This window comes from Triticum aestivum, chromosome 7A, assembly GCF_018294505.1.
Source record: "Triticum aestivum cultivar Chinese Spring chromosome 7A, IWGSC CS RefSeq v2.1, whole genome shotgun sequence".
Taxonomy (NCBI): Eukaryota; Viridiplantae; Streptophyta; class Magnoliopsida; order Poales; family Poaceae; genus Triticum; species Triticum aestivum.
The window spans coordinates 686,229,310-686,250,894 of NC_057812.1; the positions used below are offsets into that span (position 1 = coordinate 686,229,310).

The 21,585-nt window shown below is 47.5% G+C and overlaps 1 protein-coding gene across 1 annotated transcript; it reads right to left on the minus strand.

Annotated features, from left to right (window-relative positions):
• Window positions 1-9,450: 9,450 nt before the first annotated feature.
• On the minus strand, window positions 9,451-10,891 carry LOC123154769 (uncharacterized). The gene has a single exon (XM_044573407.1). The coding sequence runs from the start codon at window positions 10,582-10,584 to the stop codon at window positions 9,988-9,990; it is 597 nt and encodes a 198-aa protein (XP_044429342.1). The 5' UTR covers window positions 10,585-10,891; the 3' UTR covers window positions 9,451-9,987.
• Between the last annotated feature and the right edge of the window lie 10,694 nt (window positions 10,892-21,585).

Genomic DNA, 21,585 nt, shown 5'->3' on the forward strand with positions numbered 1-21,585 from the left:
TGGCCATGTTATTTTGAGAAGACATGATTGCTTTGTTAGTATGCTTGAAGTATTATTATTTTTATGTCAATATTAAACTTTTATCTTGAATCTTTCGGATCTGAATATTCATACCACAATTAAGAAAAAGTACATTAAAATTATGCCAAGTAGCACTCCGCATCAAAAATTCTGTTTTTATCATTTACCTACTCGAGGACGAGCAGGAATTAAGCTTGGGGATGCTTGATACATCTCCAACGTATCTATAATTTCTGATTGCTCCATGCTATATTATATACTGTTTTGGACGTTATTGGGCTTTATTATCCACTTTTATATTATTTTTGGGACTAACCTATTAACCGGAGGCCCAGCCCAGAATTGTTGTTTTTTTTGCCTATTTTAGGGTTTCGAAGAAAGGGAATATCAAACGGAGTCCAAACGGAATGAAACCTTCGGGAACATGATTTTCTCAATGAACAAGACCCACGAGACTTGGACCCTACGTCAAGAAACAAAGGAGGAGGCCACGAGGTAGGGGGGCGCGCCTACCCCCCCTAGGCGCGCCCTCCACCCTCGTGGGCCCCATGTTGCTCCACCGACGTACTCCTTCCTCCCATATATACCTACGTACCCCCAAACGATCAGATACGGAGCCAAAAGCCTAATTCCACCGCCGCAACTTTCTGTATCCACGAGATCCCATCTTGGGGCCTGTTCCAGAGCTCCGCTGGAGGGGGCAACGATCACGGAGGGCTTCTATATCATCACCATAGCCCCTCTGATGAAGTTTGAGTAGTTTACCTCAGACCTACGGTTCCATAGTTATTAGCTAGATGGCTTCTTCTCTCTTTTTGGATCTCAATACAATGTTCTCCCCCTCTCTTGTGGAGATCTATTCGATGTAATCTTCTTTTTGTGGTGTGTTTGTTGAGAACGATGAATTGTGGGTTTATGATCAAGTCTATCTATGAACAATATTTGAATCTTCTCTGAATTCTTTTATGTATGATTGGTTATCTTTGCAAGTCTCTTCGAATTATCAGTTTGGTTTGGCCTACTAGATTAATCTTTCTTGCAATGGGAGAAGTGCTTAGCTTTGGGTTCAATCTTGCGGTGTCCTTTCCCAATGACAGTAGGGGCAGCAAGGCACATATTGTATTGTTGCCATCGAGGATAACAAGATGGGGTTTTTATCATATTGCATGAGTTTATCACTCTACATCATGTCATCTTGCTTAAGGCGTTACTCTGTTTTCATTAACTTAATACTCTATATGCATGCTGGATAGCGGTCGATGAGTGGAGTAATAGTAGTAGATGCAGGCAGGAGTCGGTCTACTTGTCTTGGACGTGATGCCTATATACATGATCATATCTAGATATTCTCATAACTATGCTCAATTCTGTCAATTGCTTAACAGTAATTTGTTCACCCACCGTAAAATACCTATGCTCTTGAGAGAAGCCACTAGTGAAACCTATGGCCCCCGGGTCTATCTTCATCATATTAATCTTCCAATACTTAGTAATTTCCTTTGCTTTTTTACTTTGCTTTTATTTTACTTTGCATCTTTATCATAAAAATACCAAAATAATTATCTTATCATATCTATCAGATCTCACTCTCGTAAGTGGCCGTATAGGGATTGACAACCCCTTATCGCGTTGGTTGCGAGGATTTATTTTTTTTGTGCAGGTGCGAGGGACTCGCGCGTAGCCTCCTACTGGATTGATACCTCGGTTCTCAAAAACTGAGGGAAATACTTACGCTACTTTGCTGCATCATCCCTTCCTCTTCAGGGAAAACCAACGCAGTGCTCAAGAGGTAGCATGAAGCTAGGGTTGCTTTGCCGGGGTGCCCAAGGCACCGATGCCACAAGTCGCCGGTGGTGGTAAGAAAAGCGGAACCGTCGGTGGTGTTGGTGCCATAGAAGGGGTAGAGCGGGCCGGAGCTACTGGACGTCATGAACGGAGTCTTGGTGGGAAGAGCCTTCACAGACAAGCCAGAGCGGTTAAACGCGACCTCAACATTATTATCACGGGACAATTTGCGAACGGAAGTTAGATCTTCGACAATGTTAGGGCAAATGACAACATCGTGAAGAGAAAGGTTGGTGGGAGGGAGAGTGGTGGAGCGCGTGGAAAAATGCTGAGGTAAAGAGCAAAACATGGAGCGGTTACCAAGATTGCTGGTGACGTGCGTGGTGGCGCCAGAGTCGAGGATCCAGTCAGCACCGTGCACTGGGACGCCCTGCTGGCTGTAGGCATGGCTGAGGAGTGCAACATGATCCCAAGCAGGAGAGCCGTAGGAGTACGGCTGCAGGGCGGGAGATGACGCAGGGCCCGACAACATCAGACGATACGCCTGGGAATGCACACCAGGGCGCGGGCCTAGCACGCCAGCGGCGTTGGGCAGAGTGCAGCCATAGCGAGGGTGAGGTAGAGCCATGCCGAACGGGGCGAAATAGCTAGTCCAGGGTGGTGGGGCGGCGGTGTTGGAGTAGGAGCCCCGACCGGACGAGTCAGAGTGGCCGCGGCCGCCGCTGCGCCCACGACCACGTCCGCGGTCGCCACCGCCAGAGCAGGCCCCGTTGGCGCCGTCGCCGCCGGGTGCGGGGCCGTTGTCGTTGCCACCGGGACGGGGGCCGCCGTGGCCGCCGTTGCCGCGATCGCCACGATCACCGCGGTCACCACGGTCGTTGGAGATGGTGAGGGCGGCGGCGCCAGCCTCGGCGGCGCGAAGGTTGATGTTGTACTCGGCGAGATCCACGCGAGAACGCGCGACACCGAACGAGGGGAGAGGCACCGTGTCCCCCAAGATGGTGCGGATGGTGTCGAAGCGGGCGTCGAGGCCATGAAGGAACTACATGGTAAGATCTGGATCGGAGACGGGGTTACCGGTGTCGGCGAGGCCGTCGGCGAGGGACTTGAGGCAGCGAGCGTAGTCAGAGACGGAGAGGTTGCCCTGCTTCAAGTTCCGGTACTGGCACGTGAGGTGGAGATACTGGGCTTCCTGGTTGGCCAGGAAGTAATCCCGGATGCGCTGCCAGGTGGTGCCGGCGTCGACGGCGCCGCCCATGATCAGCTCAAGGATGGAGTCTGCGAGGGTGAAGAGGATCCAGAGGACCAGCCGTTGATCCACAGCAAGCCAGGCGGTGTCGGGGTGGGTAGGAGGGTGGTGCTCGATGTGATCCTGGACACGGTACTGCGTGAGGGCACAGGTGAAGAAGGTGCGCCACTTGATGTAGTTGTTCTCAGCAGGGTCGAGCTTGAATTTGATATGGTTGGAGATGTGGTCGTTGTGAAAATTGTGGAGGAGAAGATCAGGAGGAGAAGGCACGGGGAAAATGGTCGTGGTGGCGAGAGCAGAGGTTGCAACGGGCATGGTGGTCGAGGAGAAGGGAGGAGAGGTCCCCGGAGTGGAGGACGGAGAGGAGGAGACGGGAGCGGCCAGAGTGGCAGGGGGCTCGCCGAAGATGTCCTCGAAAGCCATGGCGACTGATACCAAGAAAGAGGATGAATATTGCATTGCACACTGTATTACTCATCGAGAGAGGTTACATATAGCCGGGGCCTTCCACAAGATCAGGCACGCAGGCCATGAGCTAGTCGTGGAGGTTAAGATCCTAGAAAGTAGGAGTAAGGTACAAGAGCTACAACGGTACAATTACAATGGTACAATACATGACACGTTAACACTTTGGCAGGGTTCCGTCGTCCTACTTTCATGGCGCGGCCGACTCTCCGAGCGTGCCTGAGCGGCCGTTGCTTCCGATGCCTCTCCATAGGCTATCATGCACGCGAGTGTAGGGATCCAATCCGGCGCACGTGATGTCGTGCAGAGCCCCGCACAGACTACATCATCTCGGGGAGCTGCTTCACCACCTCCGCCATCACCGCCACCCACCAACGATGCAACTGCGGCGGACGAGCATGTCCGTATAGAGGTGTCCGAGCTACTTTGCGCTAAGCTTTGTGACCACGCGTGTTTTGAATGTTTTGGCGAGAGTGGTGGCCGCTCTTAACAAACTCGAGGTGGTGTCAATTATGTTTTCGTTGCCCGAGTTCCAGGCTGATGCTGCAAATGAGGGTGATGCAGGCTTCAATGGACGTTTTCCCCTCATGCTAGAGCCTGCGCGTGGTCGTTGCCTATGCTACCGACTGCCTCTAGGACGTTGCTCCCGTGCAGATTATACTTGAGTTGCAAGAGTTGTGTGTGTGTTGGGGGGGGGGGGGGGGGGGGGGGAGGGCTTCGCCTATGTCAATGGTGCTTCTGAATTAGATGTGTTTGCTAGGGACCGCAGCACGGTGCCCATGACGCTCACCATCATCGTTGGGGCCCAACCAGTTGCACACCTTTGTGGACTGTGACTTGGTCACTAGCTTGGAGGTGGCTAGCCCCAGATCTAGCAAGGTGATTGCTTGACTTCTGACGGTGAAGGCTACGAGGGGAGAAACTCGAGACGATGGAGAAATCTCTCAAGAGAAGCGAGTCGTCATGGTTTGGCTTGTCATGGTTGGTCTGTTGTTGTCTGTTGTCCTCGGCCCAGGTGTTTTCATTAGGTTTTACTTTGTGTTGTACTCCCTCCGTTTTTATTTACTCCGCATATTAGAGTTGACTGAAGTCAAACTTTGTAAAGTTTGACCAAATTTATAGAAAAGAATATAAATATGTAGCATAACAAATCTATATGATGTGGAAGTACATTCGACAACGTATCTAATGGTATTGATTTGTTATTGTATATGTTAATATTTTTGTCTATAAACTTTGTCAAAGTTTGTAAAGATTGACTTTGACCAAAACTAATATGCAGAGTAAATATAAATGGAGGGAGTAGAAGTTTGAGGGAAGTGTGAGGGTTTAGGCTTTTGCATGTTGGGATTGATTGAGTCATGCTTCATGATTTGTGAGTAGTCCGCATGTGATTTTCTTGTATGGGCTTTCACCTGTTTATTCATTTGTTAATATTGCTACTCTTTTCTGCTACGAGGTAAATCTTCTCCCCCGGTTTTGAAAAAAGACTCGCACTCATTTTAGCCTGTCTTTTCTTGTCGAGATGTCGTTCCATTTAAATCCGTCCAGCAAAGGAGCAAGGACAGACGCACGGAGTTGACAGGCTCACAAACTTACCCGAGCTGCCATCGGATCCAGAGACAGATCGGACCTACACTCATTTGACGGTGACAAAAGCGAGAACGAAGTGTCCAATAAGAAAGCCAGGAACTTTATAGCCTTGAACCGGCCTACTACAACTACCCCCTCGCCCCTGTGCCCCCCAATCACGTAGTATAGTACGCTACAACAAATCCATCCATGCATTCTCCCGCTACAAACACTCGCTCACGGCCAGGACAAGAACACGGCCAGTAAACTCCCCCACTTCATCCTGTTCCCGTAGCTCGTACAGTACTAGTAGTAGGCTAATCAGGCGGCCGCTTTAACCTTTTCGCCCGTCCGTCAATCCGTCAGAGTCATCATCAGAAAAGGGAGCAGGCATGGCAGGCCCAATGAACAGCGCGTGATGCCAAAGCTTGTCAATGTCAAGAAGGAATTCAAAGCCATGGAAACAACAGCTAGCGAGCGTGAGGCTTCTTCAGTCTAGTCTCCTCTATGATGAAGCGAGGAAGAAACAGCGTCGTTTTTGTCCATTCCAATCGGTGGGGATCTTGCTGTTGCGTCGCCTGTGGCTGCGGCTCAGGAGGGTCAGTCTGTGTCTCGGGTGTAGGCGATAGCTACTTGACATTCAGCTGCTGTGGGTTCTGAGCAAACGAGGTGCCGTCGTCCTCAGCCCGTCGGTTGTGCCGACTGCCGAGCCGCCCGTGCGCGGCGTTGTGTTCGGCACTAATCCCCGTGGAAGATGGTCATCTCGCTGTTGCAGGGTAGGCGTAGGTTGAGACCGGGCATTTCGCCCGGTTCGGTCATGTGACGTCTCTCGGTTGTTCCAAATGAGCACGAGAGTGATGCCCCAGGGCAACTCCAACGCGTGACCCATTATGTCCGGATGCGTCCGTTTGAAACAAAACGGATATACCAGACGGTCTAGCGCGTGGATGCAAACGGACTTTTGTCCGTTTTCTGTCCGCTTTCGACTCATCCCCGGCCCAAGTTTGAACCACCTTAAAACGGACAACGCGTAGACGGATGGGACGCGTGCGCTTGTCCTCCCCTGGCCTGTCTGTTGGTGGCGCATGCCATCTTTTTTCTATCCCCCCTCCTCCCCTCCACCGAGCGCTCCAGCTGCATCCCCGCCATTTTTCTCGCCCTCGCCGCCGCCGCTGCCATTGTCGATGTGCAACTCGGACGCGCGCTTGCTCAACCCCCTTTCACTCGACGCCCCCGGGCTACCCAATCACGGCCACCTAATTTGCGCATCTGACGGTCGGGTTTAAAACAGATCCGGTCGGGTTTGACCTCGGCAGGCTATGGAAGGTCGTGCCGTGCCATAGACTAGCCAGGCACCGGGCTGGAAGGCCCCGGCAAGGCCGCATGCAGGTACTGCCGAGCAGCCCGTGCCGGCGTAGTGTGCGGTGCTGCTCCCCGTGGAAGATGGTGATCTCCTGCTAGCTCGGAGGTTGAGACCGGGCAGTGTGATCTCTGCGTTCGGGACAGGGCATTTCGGCCGGTTCGCTCACTCATGTGACGTCTCTCGGTTGTTCCAAATGAGCACCAGAGTGATGCCTCATGCCTGCACGTATCTTCTTCGTTCACCGTGTACTCCTCGCAGGCCTGTATACCGGGCACGAGTACGGGGGGCCGGCATGCCAGTGGGGGTCTGGCCGGACGCCATGTGCCGGGTATGCCGGCCGAAATGATTCGCTGCGCTTTCCTTCCATCCTGCTCTGCTCCACTCTGTTCTGCATGCGGGCGCGGCGAGCGGCCCTAGCTGCTTCGTGAGTTCTACGGCAGCCAAACCAAAAGTGATGGACATGCCATCATTGATGCTCCTCCATGCATGCAGAGATCTACCATATCCATCTATCTGCCCCTGGATCGACCAGCGTTCCCAAATTCAGCACTGTCTCGTCTCATGATTCCTTCAGCCTTACACATTACTCTTGCTCGGAGATCGACATGTACCACGAGGATAGGACGCGTCATATATGCCATCAGAACTACGTTAGCAAATCAGTTTCACGGCCGCCCGGTACATCTTCATGACGGTATGTATCCCAAGTTCCCAACAGATCACAACTCAACATGATCGACCGACCTTAATCAGTCCGCTAGGACGTACTACTACTATTTATATTTATCAATGGCGCCCATCACAGGCAACACATTATTTTACATCACATACAGAAGGAGTGCGATACTCCTTCCCTAATGTAAGACCATCTACAACGAGACATACTAAAATTCGGCACCATATACGTCCACATACAGTGACCGGTCAATCCATCAAATAGCCGCGTCCACAACCATGTACCTCATATCCCGTACTTTAAATTTGTACACACATGCAAACATGAAAGATGGTACGTGGATTAAAAATGAAATTAAACGAACATAAAGCAAACGGAGATACAAATTCACATAATCCGGACCAAAAGAACATCATGATTCACTTGACGGACATATTTCTAAAGTATAATTAATGAAAAAAGGAAATAAAGACGAAGAGGGACGAGTTTCTTCACCACTGACTTCCTCGCCGGTCCTTTGCCCTTCCGGTTGCTGGCGCGGCCGTAGCTCTCCATGTAGGCGTTGGCGGCGGAAGGGGGGTCGTCGGATGAGGACAAGATAGAGCCGGCCACCATCTGCACCGCGTGGTTCTGTTGCCTCACGAGCTTCACCGCTCTTGCTGTCTCCACCGCCTCCTTCGTCGATTGCTCGATACCAAGGCATTCTTCCGATGACTCCGGCAGGCGTCCGTCTCTGCTGTGGTCAGTGACTGACGGAAGGCGACACGCCTCTGCATTTCTTGCATGATCGAGTAGGTTAAACAATACAAAATGATGATATGCAAGATTTCCAATGACCTGTGAGACGTTAGCCTTTATTCATTTCCCACACCGACTGAGCAATTATAGCCCTCCAAAAAGGCCAAAGGCGCCAATGAAAACAAGTAGAAAAGGAAGAAACAAGTCAACAAATAAAGGGTTCCATCACAAAAAGCGGAACACCCTTTGCTTATCAGCAACGAAAAGACACGAGTAGGTGGCCCTTTGGCACGTAGCTAGTGGCGGACACCCGCCCATGCATGCATGCACGGCACTGCAGACCGCAGACAGACACATCCACGCACGCACGCACGCACCGGCGCCCTCCCCCCGCCCACTGCACGTACGTCCCTGGCCGTTAGAAATCCATGGAAGCCTTCTCTTTTCCCACGAATATTTGGTGGGCTAGCATGAGGACAAGAGGATGCGTGCTCTTGTCACGTACCGAATCCGGTAGCCCTGAGGTGCATGATCGTCCCTAGGTGCGTGTCTCTGGCCGGAGAAGCTGCCGATCTCTGCTCTGTGTCCCTGGGAGTCGTGAGGCTCAGCGGCACAGTTCGTGGGTAGGATCATGCGTTTGGCGTAAGGATGTTTGTGAATTATGATGATGGCTTAGGTTTGGTTTGGTCCATACCATTTTGCATGCTTGTCCCTTGTTAGCTACCCTAGTTTTGTTGTTTACTCTAGTTGACAAAATTTGTCCAAACGGTGGTGAACAACTTCTTGTTAGGGCCAGCCGGACAGGGGTGAAGTTGCTCACGTTTGCGCGTCGTTCTGGCATGTGGTTAGGACTTAGGAAGCGATCTTCGTTGAGATCTCTGCCGGTTGCAAAGGTGTGTTGTGGAGACGGAGAGTAGTTCCCTGGCCACGTTCGGACGGTACAAAAACAGAGTACAGTCCAAGTACCGCAGGGCCGGCAGCTGCCATACGCTTGCACAGTGATATAGTAGCAGCTGAATGTGCTGCTCGCGTACTGGTCCAGACTCCAGACTCCGGAGTGAAGTAGAAGGGAAAATGTACGTATTTAACACGTATGGCACAAACTGTAGATGAACAGTTCCCGCGAGAAAATTTATACGTGACCTAGCAGTTGGGGAATCCATGGGCAAATCATTGTAGCCGGGTGGGTGACTGGAGAGGAGACTCGCCCAGATCTGGGGGACGGGCCGCGCGCTTTCCCGTCTCCAGATCTGCTGTGCCCTCTGCATCCATCGACCCTGGTCGAGCCGAGCTCCATCGCGCACGCGGCTTTGTTTGGGTATCCAAGAAGATCCAGGGAGGGTTGCGGCGGCAACAAGACATGCTTTGGAAGCTCACGTCAGGGTCAGCCCACTTTCCTCCCTCCCCGTCCTCCTCGCCGCCTGCCCAACTCTCTCTCTCTCTCTCTCTCTCTCTCTCTCTCTCTCTCTCTCTCTCATGCAAAAAAACAGAAGAGAAATTGATCACAATTGGTGTCTAACCGCTGTCATAAAATTCAGTGAATTCTAGAGAGAGGGAAAACAGACAGAGAGAGAAAGGCGGTGAATTCTGGAAGTTGAATTGAGCAGTTCATCCGCAGAAATAAACATGATCTGTCTATAATTCCAGGATGCTGAGGCAGAGCAAGAGCGAAACAAGTAGAGTACTTGTACAAAAGACGAAATGGAAGTAGAGTTTACAAGAGATTACAGTAGAGTTTTACACAATTCCCCGCGAGGGGATTGAGGCGGAAATACAGAGCAACTGGCGGCCCCACTCACGGGCGACTAATTCTGGCATGCAGAGCTAATTATTCCCAACTTTATGATTCCATTTCCATCCACGATCAGCTGCTTAATTTGCGCCATGATAGAGCGCGCGTGCGCAGGCGGGCGCGCGGCGGTGTATGTACAATTCCTTCGATTGTTCAGGCTCGACCTGCAATTCTGCATGCGGAGGAGAGAAAAGAGAGGTCCACTTCGCTTCCGCTTCTCTGGAGAGTTCCTTCGGCCAAGGCAATGCACGCACGCACGCATGCATGTGCCCTGCGCGGGGTGCTGAATTGCTGGAACGAGAGACAGAGAGACGCAGATGACTCGCTTACGTGCCTAGGGGCGCGGATGGCTCCACGGCGTGCGCCCGCATCTTCTTGGCCGGCGGCGGGCACTGCGGCACGGCCACGAACACGGTGACCAGGTCGTGCGGCACCGGGTAGAAGAGCCGCTGCTGCAGCGGCGCACGCTTCCTCGTCGGCGCCGGAGCCGACTTCCGCGGCGCCGGCGGGCACACAGTGGCCGGCAACAGCGCACTGTCAGCCGTCGTCGGCGTGGTGAAGCTGTTCTCGTCGCCGGCAGCGGCGCAGCCGTCTCGCGGACCAATTACTCCACCCGTGGCCAGCGGCGTGGCGAAGCCGACGTCGGCGCGGTCGTCTTGCTGCAGCGGCGCGATGGACAGCATGGCCATGGAGCCGCTTGCTTTGGGCGTGACGCAGCCGGTGTCGGCGGCAGCGTCGTCGTCGTCGTCCGCACCTCCTGCAGCGGCCGATCGCCCGCCGCTCGCCTTGGGTGTGACGCAGCCGGTGTCGGCAGCGTCATCGTCGACCGCCCCTGGCACTTGGGTGGCCCGGGCGCCGCTCACGGCCGTGTGGATCGGCCGGAGCGCCGCCAATTCAGAGATTTCGGCGGCGTCTAGACCCATGATATCTGGTGAGCGCGCGCAGATCCCACTGCTGCTGCTCTAGATCCTCTCTCAAGGATCCAAGAAATAGTTTATGCGAGAGGGAATTGCCCGAGGTGAGGTGGGGAGCTAGCCAAGCCGGTGGTGTGATGTGACTCTGCTTGCTTGCTTGTGTGTGGTCTTTTGTAGTAGCTTGAGAAAGGGAGGAGGCAGGCGTCGTGGAGGTGATGATGGAGAGGAGTAGGAGGAGGGGGAGTAGCTAAAAATAAGTAAAGGAGAAGCAAGCGAGGAGGAACAGAATTATATGCAGGCAACAAGCAAAAGGGCGGGCGCATGTTAAATAGATCATGAGAGAGAGAAGAGAGAGAGAGAGAGAGAGAGAGAGAGAGAGAGAGAGAGAGAGAGAGAGAGAGAGAGAGAGAGAGAGAGAGAGAGAGAGAGAGACAGAGAGAGAGACAGAGGGTGGCACAAATGATTGTGGGGGTGGTGAAACTCTTGGAACATGAGAGTAAGTAGATCGCATGCAGCCGCCTCCTAAAGCTTCCATCTTCCATCTCTCTCCCTCTCTCTCGTGGATCAGATCAGACGGATGGCGGCAGGCAGGCAGGCAGTAGGGGCCGGAGCATGCATTTTTCACTGCCCCAGGGTTAATTTCTCTGCACCCTGCTCCTGCCCTCTCCACCCCCCATTCCCTCCGTGCAAGATGCAACTACAGTTTGTTTAAGGACGGTGATTAAATATATACTTAATTACTAGTGAGCAGAGCGGCTCAAGAATGTTGTTCCTACCAACCTACTCCGCCTATAGCTGGATACTACATATACAGGTGGTGCAGAAGGATGTTTACAGCAGCACAGTGAAGTCTGTTAATCTAGCAAGTCTCCGAGGCATGTTCTTCTGTGTTGCTATAGAGTAGCACTAGTACTAGCACTAGGACGATGCATGGATGATCTGTATTTGCTATAGAGTAGCTACTAGGACGTACAGCAATGGTTAATTGCCGCCATGTGTATTGTTTTGTTAGAGTAGTGAGTAGATGGCGCCCATGATCCCATCAACTTCGCATAGCTGGATGTTTTATGTACGTACACATGCATGGGTCTGTCCTCTTGCCGCCGACTAGAAACTATATATATATATATATTCATCGAATTTCTAGCATAATTAGTACTACTGCAAACAAAATTGAAGATCGGATTAGACTAGAGACCCATTTAAAACGAATGAACGACGATGCACGAATCCAATGTCACAAGTTGCATAGGAATTGTGAGAAGGAAAGATAAATGGCGCTATAAGCGGCAATTGAGCGCAGAGGCTACCTACCTAGAAAAATACAAGAGAAGATGAGGCGCGATTGCTCTTCTATTTATGGGAGGAAGTTAGCCAGGAGTTGTCTTTGGTTAATCTAACATGCCAAAACGTTAGTCAAACCATCTAGGTTGTGTTTGTTCTGAAGAGTTCAGCTAGCCCGAGTGATATGGGTTATCCTGCGTTTTATCCTTGTTTTCATCTTTTTACGACTATAGGGTTTTCCTTGTTTTGGAGTGATATGGGTTATCCTAGGGTCTTTCTGTATTGTGGATATAATAATCGGCATGGTTGTGCATATCTACAATACAAAAAGACCCGGTCTTTAAAGTTTCCAGTTACAAAATATGAGAATAGAATAGGAAACAAATGTAAAGAGCACGTTTCCTTTATTTACGCAAACTTACGTACAACTAGTTGGCTTGTACATGAACAACATGTTTTCATTATTTATTCAAACGCATGTGCAGCCAATTGGTGTATGTGTCAAGTTGATTTGGTTGCGTCTGGGCCAAAGTAGAGGTCCAATATTGTTGCGCGCAAGCCGCGCTGCGGAGCTTGCACAAGTCTTAAGATTGATGAAGTCACCACAGATGCCACGTAGTCGATGAATATTGTTCTATCGTCTTGGACACTTTTTTCTTGACTTGAAATACTTTGTTTATGTATTTTGAAAGACAAAAATATAACATCATGCTTTGTTGGAACTCTTAGTTTTAACACCAGAAACTCTTGATTCCTCACATGTCAAGCCGTTCTAGATTTGGGCCCTTTATCCACTAAAGGCGGCTTTGACTATAACTTCGTGGTCGTTTCAGACACATCACCCTTATCAATACAAACTTGCTAGACAAAATATATAGGAAAAATGAAAACAATCCAAAAGGCAAGAAATTGAGGAAAAACATAAATATTATAGTAAATTTAATAAAAATTTAAAGATAAATAAATGTAATACAATCATAAATATTCTGTAAAACCATGGAATTTAGTATGATTCTAGCAAACTGATGGAATTCGGTAAAGCCAACATAGATTTTTTTCCATTTTAAAAAATAATTTTTAATAACGTTTCTATTATATTTTGGAATTTTGTTACTTCCCCTTTTCGTCCCTAGTTTTTTTTGTAGATCTTCATTAGAGAAGTTATTATGTTTCGTTATGCTAAAAAATCCAATATAATTCCCTTCTATATTTTAAAATCTGTTTTCCTTGATGATCTTCTAACTAGATTTTTAAACTTTGTTTTTTTAGATATCTCTATATTCCCACCTTTTAGTCAACTTTGTACGCAAATTGCTATTACATATGTTTGTGAAACTGTCACCACACCATAACTAAAATTGCATTCAAAATGGCAAAAGACAAAATTTGGATGGTTTTGATACTTGAGGGACATCGTATTTCTAGTATTGGAGTTGAGGTACCATTTTTAACTTTGGAAATAGTTGAGGGATCAAAAGTTCACCTGTTCTTTTAATATGGAGATATCAAAAAATTACAAAGAAGTCCCTGCTTGTGGCGCTAGGGACAAACACCTCGCATTATTATGTTCATATGAAGCCCTTTGTCCCATTCAAGGTCTAGGTGGCTTAACATGATTCTGGGGAGGATAATCGGCCACGACACAAACTACTTGTTGGAGCCCTCTCGGTTGTGTTCTATCTCCAAAGTTATGTGGATGACTAAGAACCATATTTCCTTTAGAGATATACCGCTAGAGGTAGGCATGCATGTCGTTGAAAAAAAGATTTTGAAGGAACGGTCTTGTTGGTTTGTCTTTAGAAGAGTATCGTTATTTAGAGGTCCACTGAAATTTTCTACTCGCATGTATTAATAAATTACAGAGAGAACTTTACTAATTATATACCTGGCTTGGCAGTAAAACTAATCTTCCTAGGATGAATTGTGGTACACACCCCGGGTGTGTGTATATGTTGTCTTGCAAGTAGAACTTTTTTATATACTTTATTTGTAAGTCCAACATAGTTCATTGTTTATATGTGACCAATATTCTGAAGGGAAACTGACAATTGGTTGTGGGAACATGGAATACAACCGATAAATAGGTCTCCAATTTTTTTTCCCGCAACTATACATATAAAGAGTACATAAAAACTCAAGTTTTGTTTCGATGTTGTGCCCAGTGCCATCAGCGTTACATACATCCGTCATAGAATTGATACCTACTAAATCAACCCACAGTCTATCTATAAATCAACCCACGGTCATAGAATTTGGTGGTTTGTCTTGGGACATCCGCTTAATCTATACCTACTAATAAAGAGAATTAATATTCTTTGCCGGCTTAGTATCTCGGAGGTGGTCATAGAGGTATGTTGTGCGCAGTAGCGGTAGCAGGACTCAAGTCTGCGGTACATTGAATTACTTTTGCTCTGAATACCAGCAATATATAGATAATATAGCTACTGTATACACATACATGAAAAAAATTCGTTGTTATTCATTTGAATGACAAGGAAGACCCCCTTGGTAGACGCTCATATACACAAATCTGTGCGTCTATGCGTTTATAAGGATGAAGTGTAGATTTGTGTATATAAGCCATCTATGATTGTACTGCGTTTTAAAAAGACAGCAATAAAACTTGCAAGTAAACTCACGTATTGCGGCACAGGGACGTAGGGGGAAAATATCTGGTGCACCGGTGCTTGTGGTGCTACCGGCGCACCGAACTTAAGTTGCACATTTTAAATGCGTGAAAAATTCTGAAAAAAATATAGCACATTCACACAACATTAACGTAGATTGTCATAAAATTTCAAGTAAATATTCGAAGCATAGCTCCTAAAACAAAAATGATAAATTCAACATTAAATAGTACATAACATAAATTGGGCTTCAGATTTGGCCCGTTATCACACTGATGCCAATTTTGTCATTTTTGTATCTTAAAAAATATTTCATATTTTGATACGAAATTTTGTGAAGACATACATTGTTGTTGTGTCAATGTGCTAGATATTTTTTAGATTTTTTGAAATGTTGCACTGCATCCGGTGCACCGGTAGCACCACAAGTGTGGTGGGTGCACCGGATACGTTCCCGGGACGTAGGGCATGCATGCACCGGCAGCTAGCGCATCACGGTGCGAGGCCGGAGATACGTACCCCCTCGCTCCCCGCCGCGATCGAAGGGAAAGGAAGCGTGCGGCGCCATTTTTAGCATGTGCATTCAGCTGGTCACCTACGTACGTAGCCACGTCGGACGGCATTCAAGCTCACCTGCAAAAATTTAATGGACGCCATGCTGCATGCCGTGTTGGGTGAGACACACCACGCACCTGCACGCCATCCACGCGCCTGCTGCATGCCCGATCCATCTCACCCTTGCGTCGCAGGGCCAGGGCATACCGTATCCGTATGCATATATATATATATGTACTGTGATATATATGTACTCTTGATTCCTCACATGTCAAGGTCATCTACATATGTGTGTGTTGGATGATGGATCTGTAGTCAGATGTGCAGACCAGGAAAGATTACGGCGGCAGAAAGAGAGAAACGAGCCTGGAGCTTCTGGGTTTCAGTGTCACTTTTGCCATCACTCGTTACGTTAAGATCTGCCTGCATCGCAGTCAATATGGAGCTTTTTTCACCACACAAAAGCACCTACCTAGGCTATCTTTCTGCCTCTAGATCTCCACTCTGCCGGCCTCTGCAAAGACCTGCTTGGTCACATGCATGCATGGCCATTGCTACGCTTTAATTTACCTTGTGGTATATTTTTTGTTGCGAGATTAACCAAAGTGTGTGGTTAATGCCAGCATAACGAAACAAATAAGTTAGCTCTACGCCTTAACTAGATATGGACCAGTAGTAGTACCCGATAGCTATCTACGAAGACAACAGGGACAGACGTGTCAGTCCAGCTAAATAATGGAGGAACTAAAATCAATCAAGTCATGAATATTACGTACGTTGGGAGTACATTCGAAATTCAAAGTACATTTCCCTCCAAAATTTTGACGTTTCCCTTGGCTCTTTTTGCATGGAAGAGCAAAATTAGATGGTCTCCCAGAAGGAATACATCAGACCATGCATCTGCCATAAATGGCGTGGGTTGAGATGCTTCTGTGGGTCAGCTGCCCATAAGTTTTCCTCTCATCATCGCTGCCTGAGAGTGAGAGGGACCAAATCAATATCCACAGTGCAACCACTGTTCCTGGCTAGATAGCGGACAGGATTGTCAAGTAATCTTCATTTCTTCCTTCTTTGCAATTGATCGTCATGTACCGTGGACCACTCTGCGGTGACCTGCTGCTGCCCACAATTCATACGGGTTTATAGTCTGTGTAATTTTGTGAGAATGTGAGTGATTCGATGGTTGAATTATACTCCCTCCGTCCGGAAATACTTGTCATTGGAATAGATGTATCTAGATGTATTTTAGTTCTAGATACATCCATTTTCATCTATTTTGATGACAAGTATTTCCGGACGGAGGGAGTACTATAAATTGAATTCCGTGTAGCATACATGGTCTCTACAATTCTCTCTTGAATAGGACTTTCGCCCCGCTTTATATATAAAGCAACAACCTGATCATGTACACCGCAAGCAAATGCTATCCAAAGAAAACACAAGAGGATATGAAGACACCGCCACGCTACGCCCTAGTACGTCTAAGCTCCATGACAACGCCCTCAAAAGGCATACGGGCGCAGCGCGTAGTCACTGTCGAGTGCATAATGGACAAAGGTTTTCACCGGCAACCCAAACATAGAGGGGAGCACCACGACACCGTCTTCAAGAAGAGAGCGGAGCCCACGGACATCGCCATCGTCGGTGCCAGAGCATAGAACGTTCGCCCGATAACTCCCACGTGCCACCACGACGTCTTTAGGAGAAGCATGACGAGTCCAGATCCCCATATCCGGATGGGCGCGCCGCCACTGAGATTACAAGTCATGGAGTTTAATTACTACAGTACACTTATTTCGGGTTTCTAGCTACATGCGAGGTTTGCTTGGTATATACATGTCGAACACTTCTTTGCCACCGGGGACATCGTCGCCGGCCCAGACGTCCGACAACTCCCGAGCTCCCCCTTGCACTTCATGTGTTCGACACATTGTCCGACCTAGTTTTTTATGATTTTTTAGGGAAAACGATGAATTCAGATGCTTCGGCCTCTACACCTCATCTCCATCGGCGTCCATCATCGCCTTCCCTCCTTTCTTCTTTAGTGCGGCATATTGGTCTTTGAACTTGAATCAATCTTTGATGAGCGACCAACAATGTGTGAGAGTCAATAGCTTGTTTTTTGTCGGGCCTTGAAGGCTTCTAAAGATTGGAATGCCTACACAATCAAAGAGAAGGCCACATATGTAACAACAATGACACAAGATACAACAAACATAAATATGTTGTAGCAATGAAAGAGGTCATACCGAGTCGCCCACGCCTAGGTCACTCACGGGACGTGCTTCAACGCTCTCAAGCGCGTCGCAATACTTGTTGCATTTTTGTTGACTGAACCCCCATCTTCTTTGGATTGAGTTGATGCCACGGTTGCTCGCAAACTTGTAGGGTGCAAACTTCCTCCGTTCATGAAAGGTTTTATGAACTCTCGTTAGGTAGGTAGGTAGTACGTAGTGTCGTACATTTCTTTTCACGTACCACTTGCATGGTAGGTGGTACACGGTACATTCCAGCATGACAGCACACGTACAGTCAAATGTGCACGGTTCTGATGGTCAGATAATTTCAGAACTTCAGATGCAGTATGATAAGTTCAGCCACTTCAAGGGATCCATCGACACATAGTCGCAGCAAATTAATTAACCAAGGTAGATCGGACAGTCCGTCATACTGTGTACGTACCGTCGAATTACGCGAGAAAAATCACGTCTGCATCATGCATGCCAATCAGTATTACGTACTTCCTCGGCTCCAAATTACCTGCATCTATATCTAAACAAATCTAACACAAATGAAAAAGGTAGCACATACGTACTGTCCATATATAAGCTTGTGTTCAGCCATTGTTTGGCTGTGGTCCTCGGACCTTGTTACAACTCTTTCTTATTTAATAAAATGGCAAATCTTTTGCCTTGTTTCAAAAAGAAAAATATATGAGCTTCTGTGGCAGCGAAAGAGTACTATATCAGCGAGGTGGAGAAATCGTATGGATTCTTGCCAAACTAATCTTCTCCTGGAAACAAGACGAAATGCTGAAGCTTGCATATGTACTTCGGTAAGGTAAGACAGGTGATATCTCTGTCTCCACCAGATCAGAGAGCATATCAGATATCACCTGTAAAATATCAGGGACCCGTAAAAAAAGGAAGATGAGAAAGCGGACGGCTAGCTAGCAGTATTAAAATAGTACTCTGCGTAGATAAACAATGTTGTGGCCAGGGTACAATCACTATATAGATAATTTATCTGAAGTCATCTTTACTCAAAGCGTCCAGTGACACCCACGTCGCCTTGCCTCGCACCTAAAATCTACTACTCCAACACCGTAACAGCGTCCTACGTGCAGTGGCACAGGATGGCTAGGATTTTTAAAAAAGAAACGAAGCTGATCAGGACCACCAACCATGCATGTATCTCTACGTTTACGTGTTCCCGCCATAAATAAGCTCCATCGACATGATCCAGATCCGTACTAAAGTCCAAGTGGTAGTTGTACACAAATGCTTAGTAATAGTAGCGTACGATATGATGTAGGCCTGCCACCTGTCTGTATGCTTTTGTTTCTTTACATTTTTTCGTGGGCTCCACGTAGTAAGAAATGGGTATCATACATCGCCACATGCTACGTACGTACGCGACTGGTGATCGATCTACTTTAGCCAAATTCTACTCCTTCTTCCACTGCTTGGCCTCCCTCCATGTCGCAGTGAAGAAAGAGACTGACACAGCATGCATCTGCATCCAAACTTAACATTTACTCCATCCAAGTGGAGTAGTATCTAAACAAAAACAACTTTCCATTTTACAGAAAGGGAAATGTAAACGGAAGTGAATGTTTGGCTCCATTGACATTTTCCTTTGTCCCTATTGAAGGAAATCCTTGTCATGCTTACCTTTTTCCCCCGGTTTTGCCATGCTTGCTAAAGAAAATTGATATGCTTGCAATAACATAATTTGTCATCTCGGGTGGCAGTTTTGTCATGCAAACAAATCTGACATCATATTTTTAACAATCCTGTTTTACTAAGATGTTATCTCTCAACTAGGAGAAATCATTTTATCTATTTATCAACAATGTAACTCATCAATAATTGTAGATGATATTACTATAGTACCATTGTATCCAGACCCTTTTATATTCTCCATGCATGTATGGCCGATTCTTTCTGCTCTTGTCTCTCCTAAAATAACGATGCATGATCCCGATTAACAATCACACCAACGGACTTGGTCTACTTATAGTAGCGATTAAGCTATGGCTAATCACCATCGTTAAGGTTAACGACGATATCCGGCGGCGAGCGGTAGGCGCCAAGCAGCTACGTGTAGCAGCTAACGTCCAAGGCATCGGATACCTTCTTCTTCCCAATCGATCGGCCCCGCTTATATAAATTCAGAGCCCGACTCCTGCTCCGCTGCTTCCATGTGTTTGTTCTGTCTCAGCCTCTGCATCATTGCAAGCACGAATGCACGATCCTCAAGGATGATTGCTGCACCTTGCAGCAGCCCCATTTAACTATATCGCCTGATATGCTATGTCTCTGTTTTTTTTGTTTCTTCTTTTGAGAATTCAGATCTATTAGACAGCCTAGATCTTGAACATGGGAGCATCATTAGCCTCAAGCTTTGTTTAGCGGTAGTACTATTACTTGTTGTAGGATCTGCAGATTTTAGTTTCACCGGATATATTACTGTAGTACTCCTACTATTGCTACGTGCAGGGTGGCATGTCTAACCTCAAGGAGGCACGCACAGACACAAAATTGGTGGATATGCTACGTTCAATATGAACTATATACAGACTGAAATGAGTCAACAAACACATTAAAACGTGTCTTTATACATCTCACCGAGGAAAAAGTAGAACATCTTATATTTGTGAACGAAAGGAATACATGGTTTTGTTTGCATAGGAATTTGTTTAATGATACTATCGAGAAAAATACAGAATTCTTTTCAACAGTTTTACAAAACAATTTTCGGAAAGAAAACATTTATATGATTCGATCCTACAAATCAAATAATCCACGAAGGATTTTTCTACAGTATTTATGTCCTTCAAAATTCCTATGAAAATGCTTTGGATCAAAGAGGCCAAACGGTTCAACGACTCTTGTCTCACACACCATCTCATTGTTGCAAACATTGGCGCATGTTGTGGCAACGACTGGGCTCGCCTCCAAACGGGGTCTTGCTTGATTTTTCCCGGTGGTTCACTCAGGGCTGAGCCGGCAAAATCGGAGGCCCTGTGCAAAATTCTAAAACGGTCTCTACCGTGCTTAAGAAACACTACATAAACATAACTATAGTAATATAAAAATCACAATATCTTACATGCCAAGTGAAAATATCAAGAATCATACCTATTCTTGGTTGTATAGTATTCACTTAAACAATATCATCTTTCTGGGACGAAGTTAAATCCTCTATTTTTTTGTTTGTCCAAACACTTTTGATAACGAGATTCATGTTTTCTAAACGAAGACATGACTTGCCACTTGGATCTGCAATACTAAACGCCTAATAGATGAAAAGAAAAAAAATCAACCACAAGATTTTAGTACGACTAAATAGCGGGCGGAAAGCGAAACTCATGGTAAGGGATCACAGGATCACCGATTATTGACGCGAAGATGCTTAAAAATTCGGAGATTGAAAGATGACCTGACCTTTCCTTGCCTTCAGAATACCGATGAAACAGATCCTCCCTGTGGGCTCCTGTGTCCTGTCTCCTAGAAAGAATCTACCACCTTGGATTGGAACTGAAGTACTGAAACATCTCGACCGTGGATTCAACACCAAGAAAAGAGAACTGGACAGAGGAATCGGGAGCCCTAACCTGCCGCGTCCAGCGATGGCCGCCAGCGCCGGACGAATGGACGAAGGAACGCCTCGTCGCTTCGCTCATCTCTCGATCCATGGACGAGGCGTTACCCCCGACGGCCGGATGGGGGGCTTCTTCACGCGTGGCAGACGCAAGGAACAGAGGCCCATATCGAAGACTGAAGGCCCATCTATACAGAGGAAGTAGTACTATTGTGTAAAATTTTTGGGGCCCTCAAAAACGGGGGGCCCTGTGCAGCCGCACAGGTCGCACCCCCCTGGGCTCGGGCCTGGGTTCACTCGGGTCAATTAACAACGTGGTGACACATTTACGTGGCATGCCTTTCGGCAGTTTCACCAAATGTGACGTCATGGCGGCTCCGATTGTGCTGTAGAGATGCCACATTCCCCATACTTGCACATTGACACCTTTGGTATGTGTTTTTTTTATCTTGGACGGGATTGTGCGTCGGCTATAACCTAAAGGCCAGCGTTGGGGTTGCTCGATTAGGGTTAGTCAGCGTTAGGTGGCAACACATTTGTGGACATGGGCAGGCTTTATTTCGGGAATCATCCATATAGACGTCTACAAAATGATAGGTGGAGGAGTGTGAGGGAGCGGCGAGGTAAAGCTATGCCTCCCAACCGATGAGGACATAGATATCATTGTTACACCCACAACCCCCTCTCGCTACACATGTTCAAGTTCTAGAAAATTGAC

What these genes read in the sequence shown, in the direction of transcription:
- LOC123154769 (XM_044573407.1), bottom strand. Translation starts at nt 10,584, where the DNA reads ATGGGTCTAGACGCCGCCGAAATCTCTGAATTGGCGGCGCTCCGGCCG.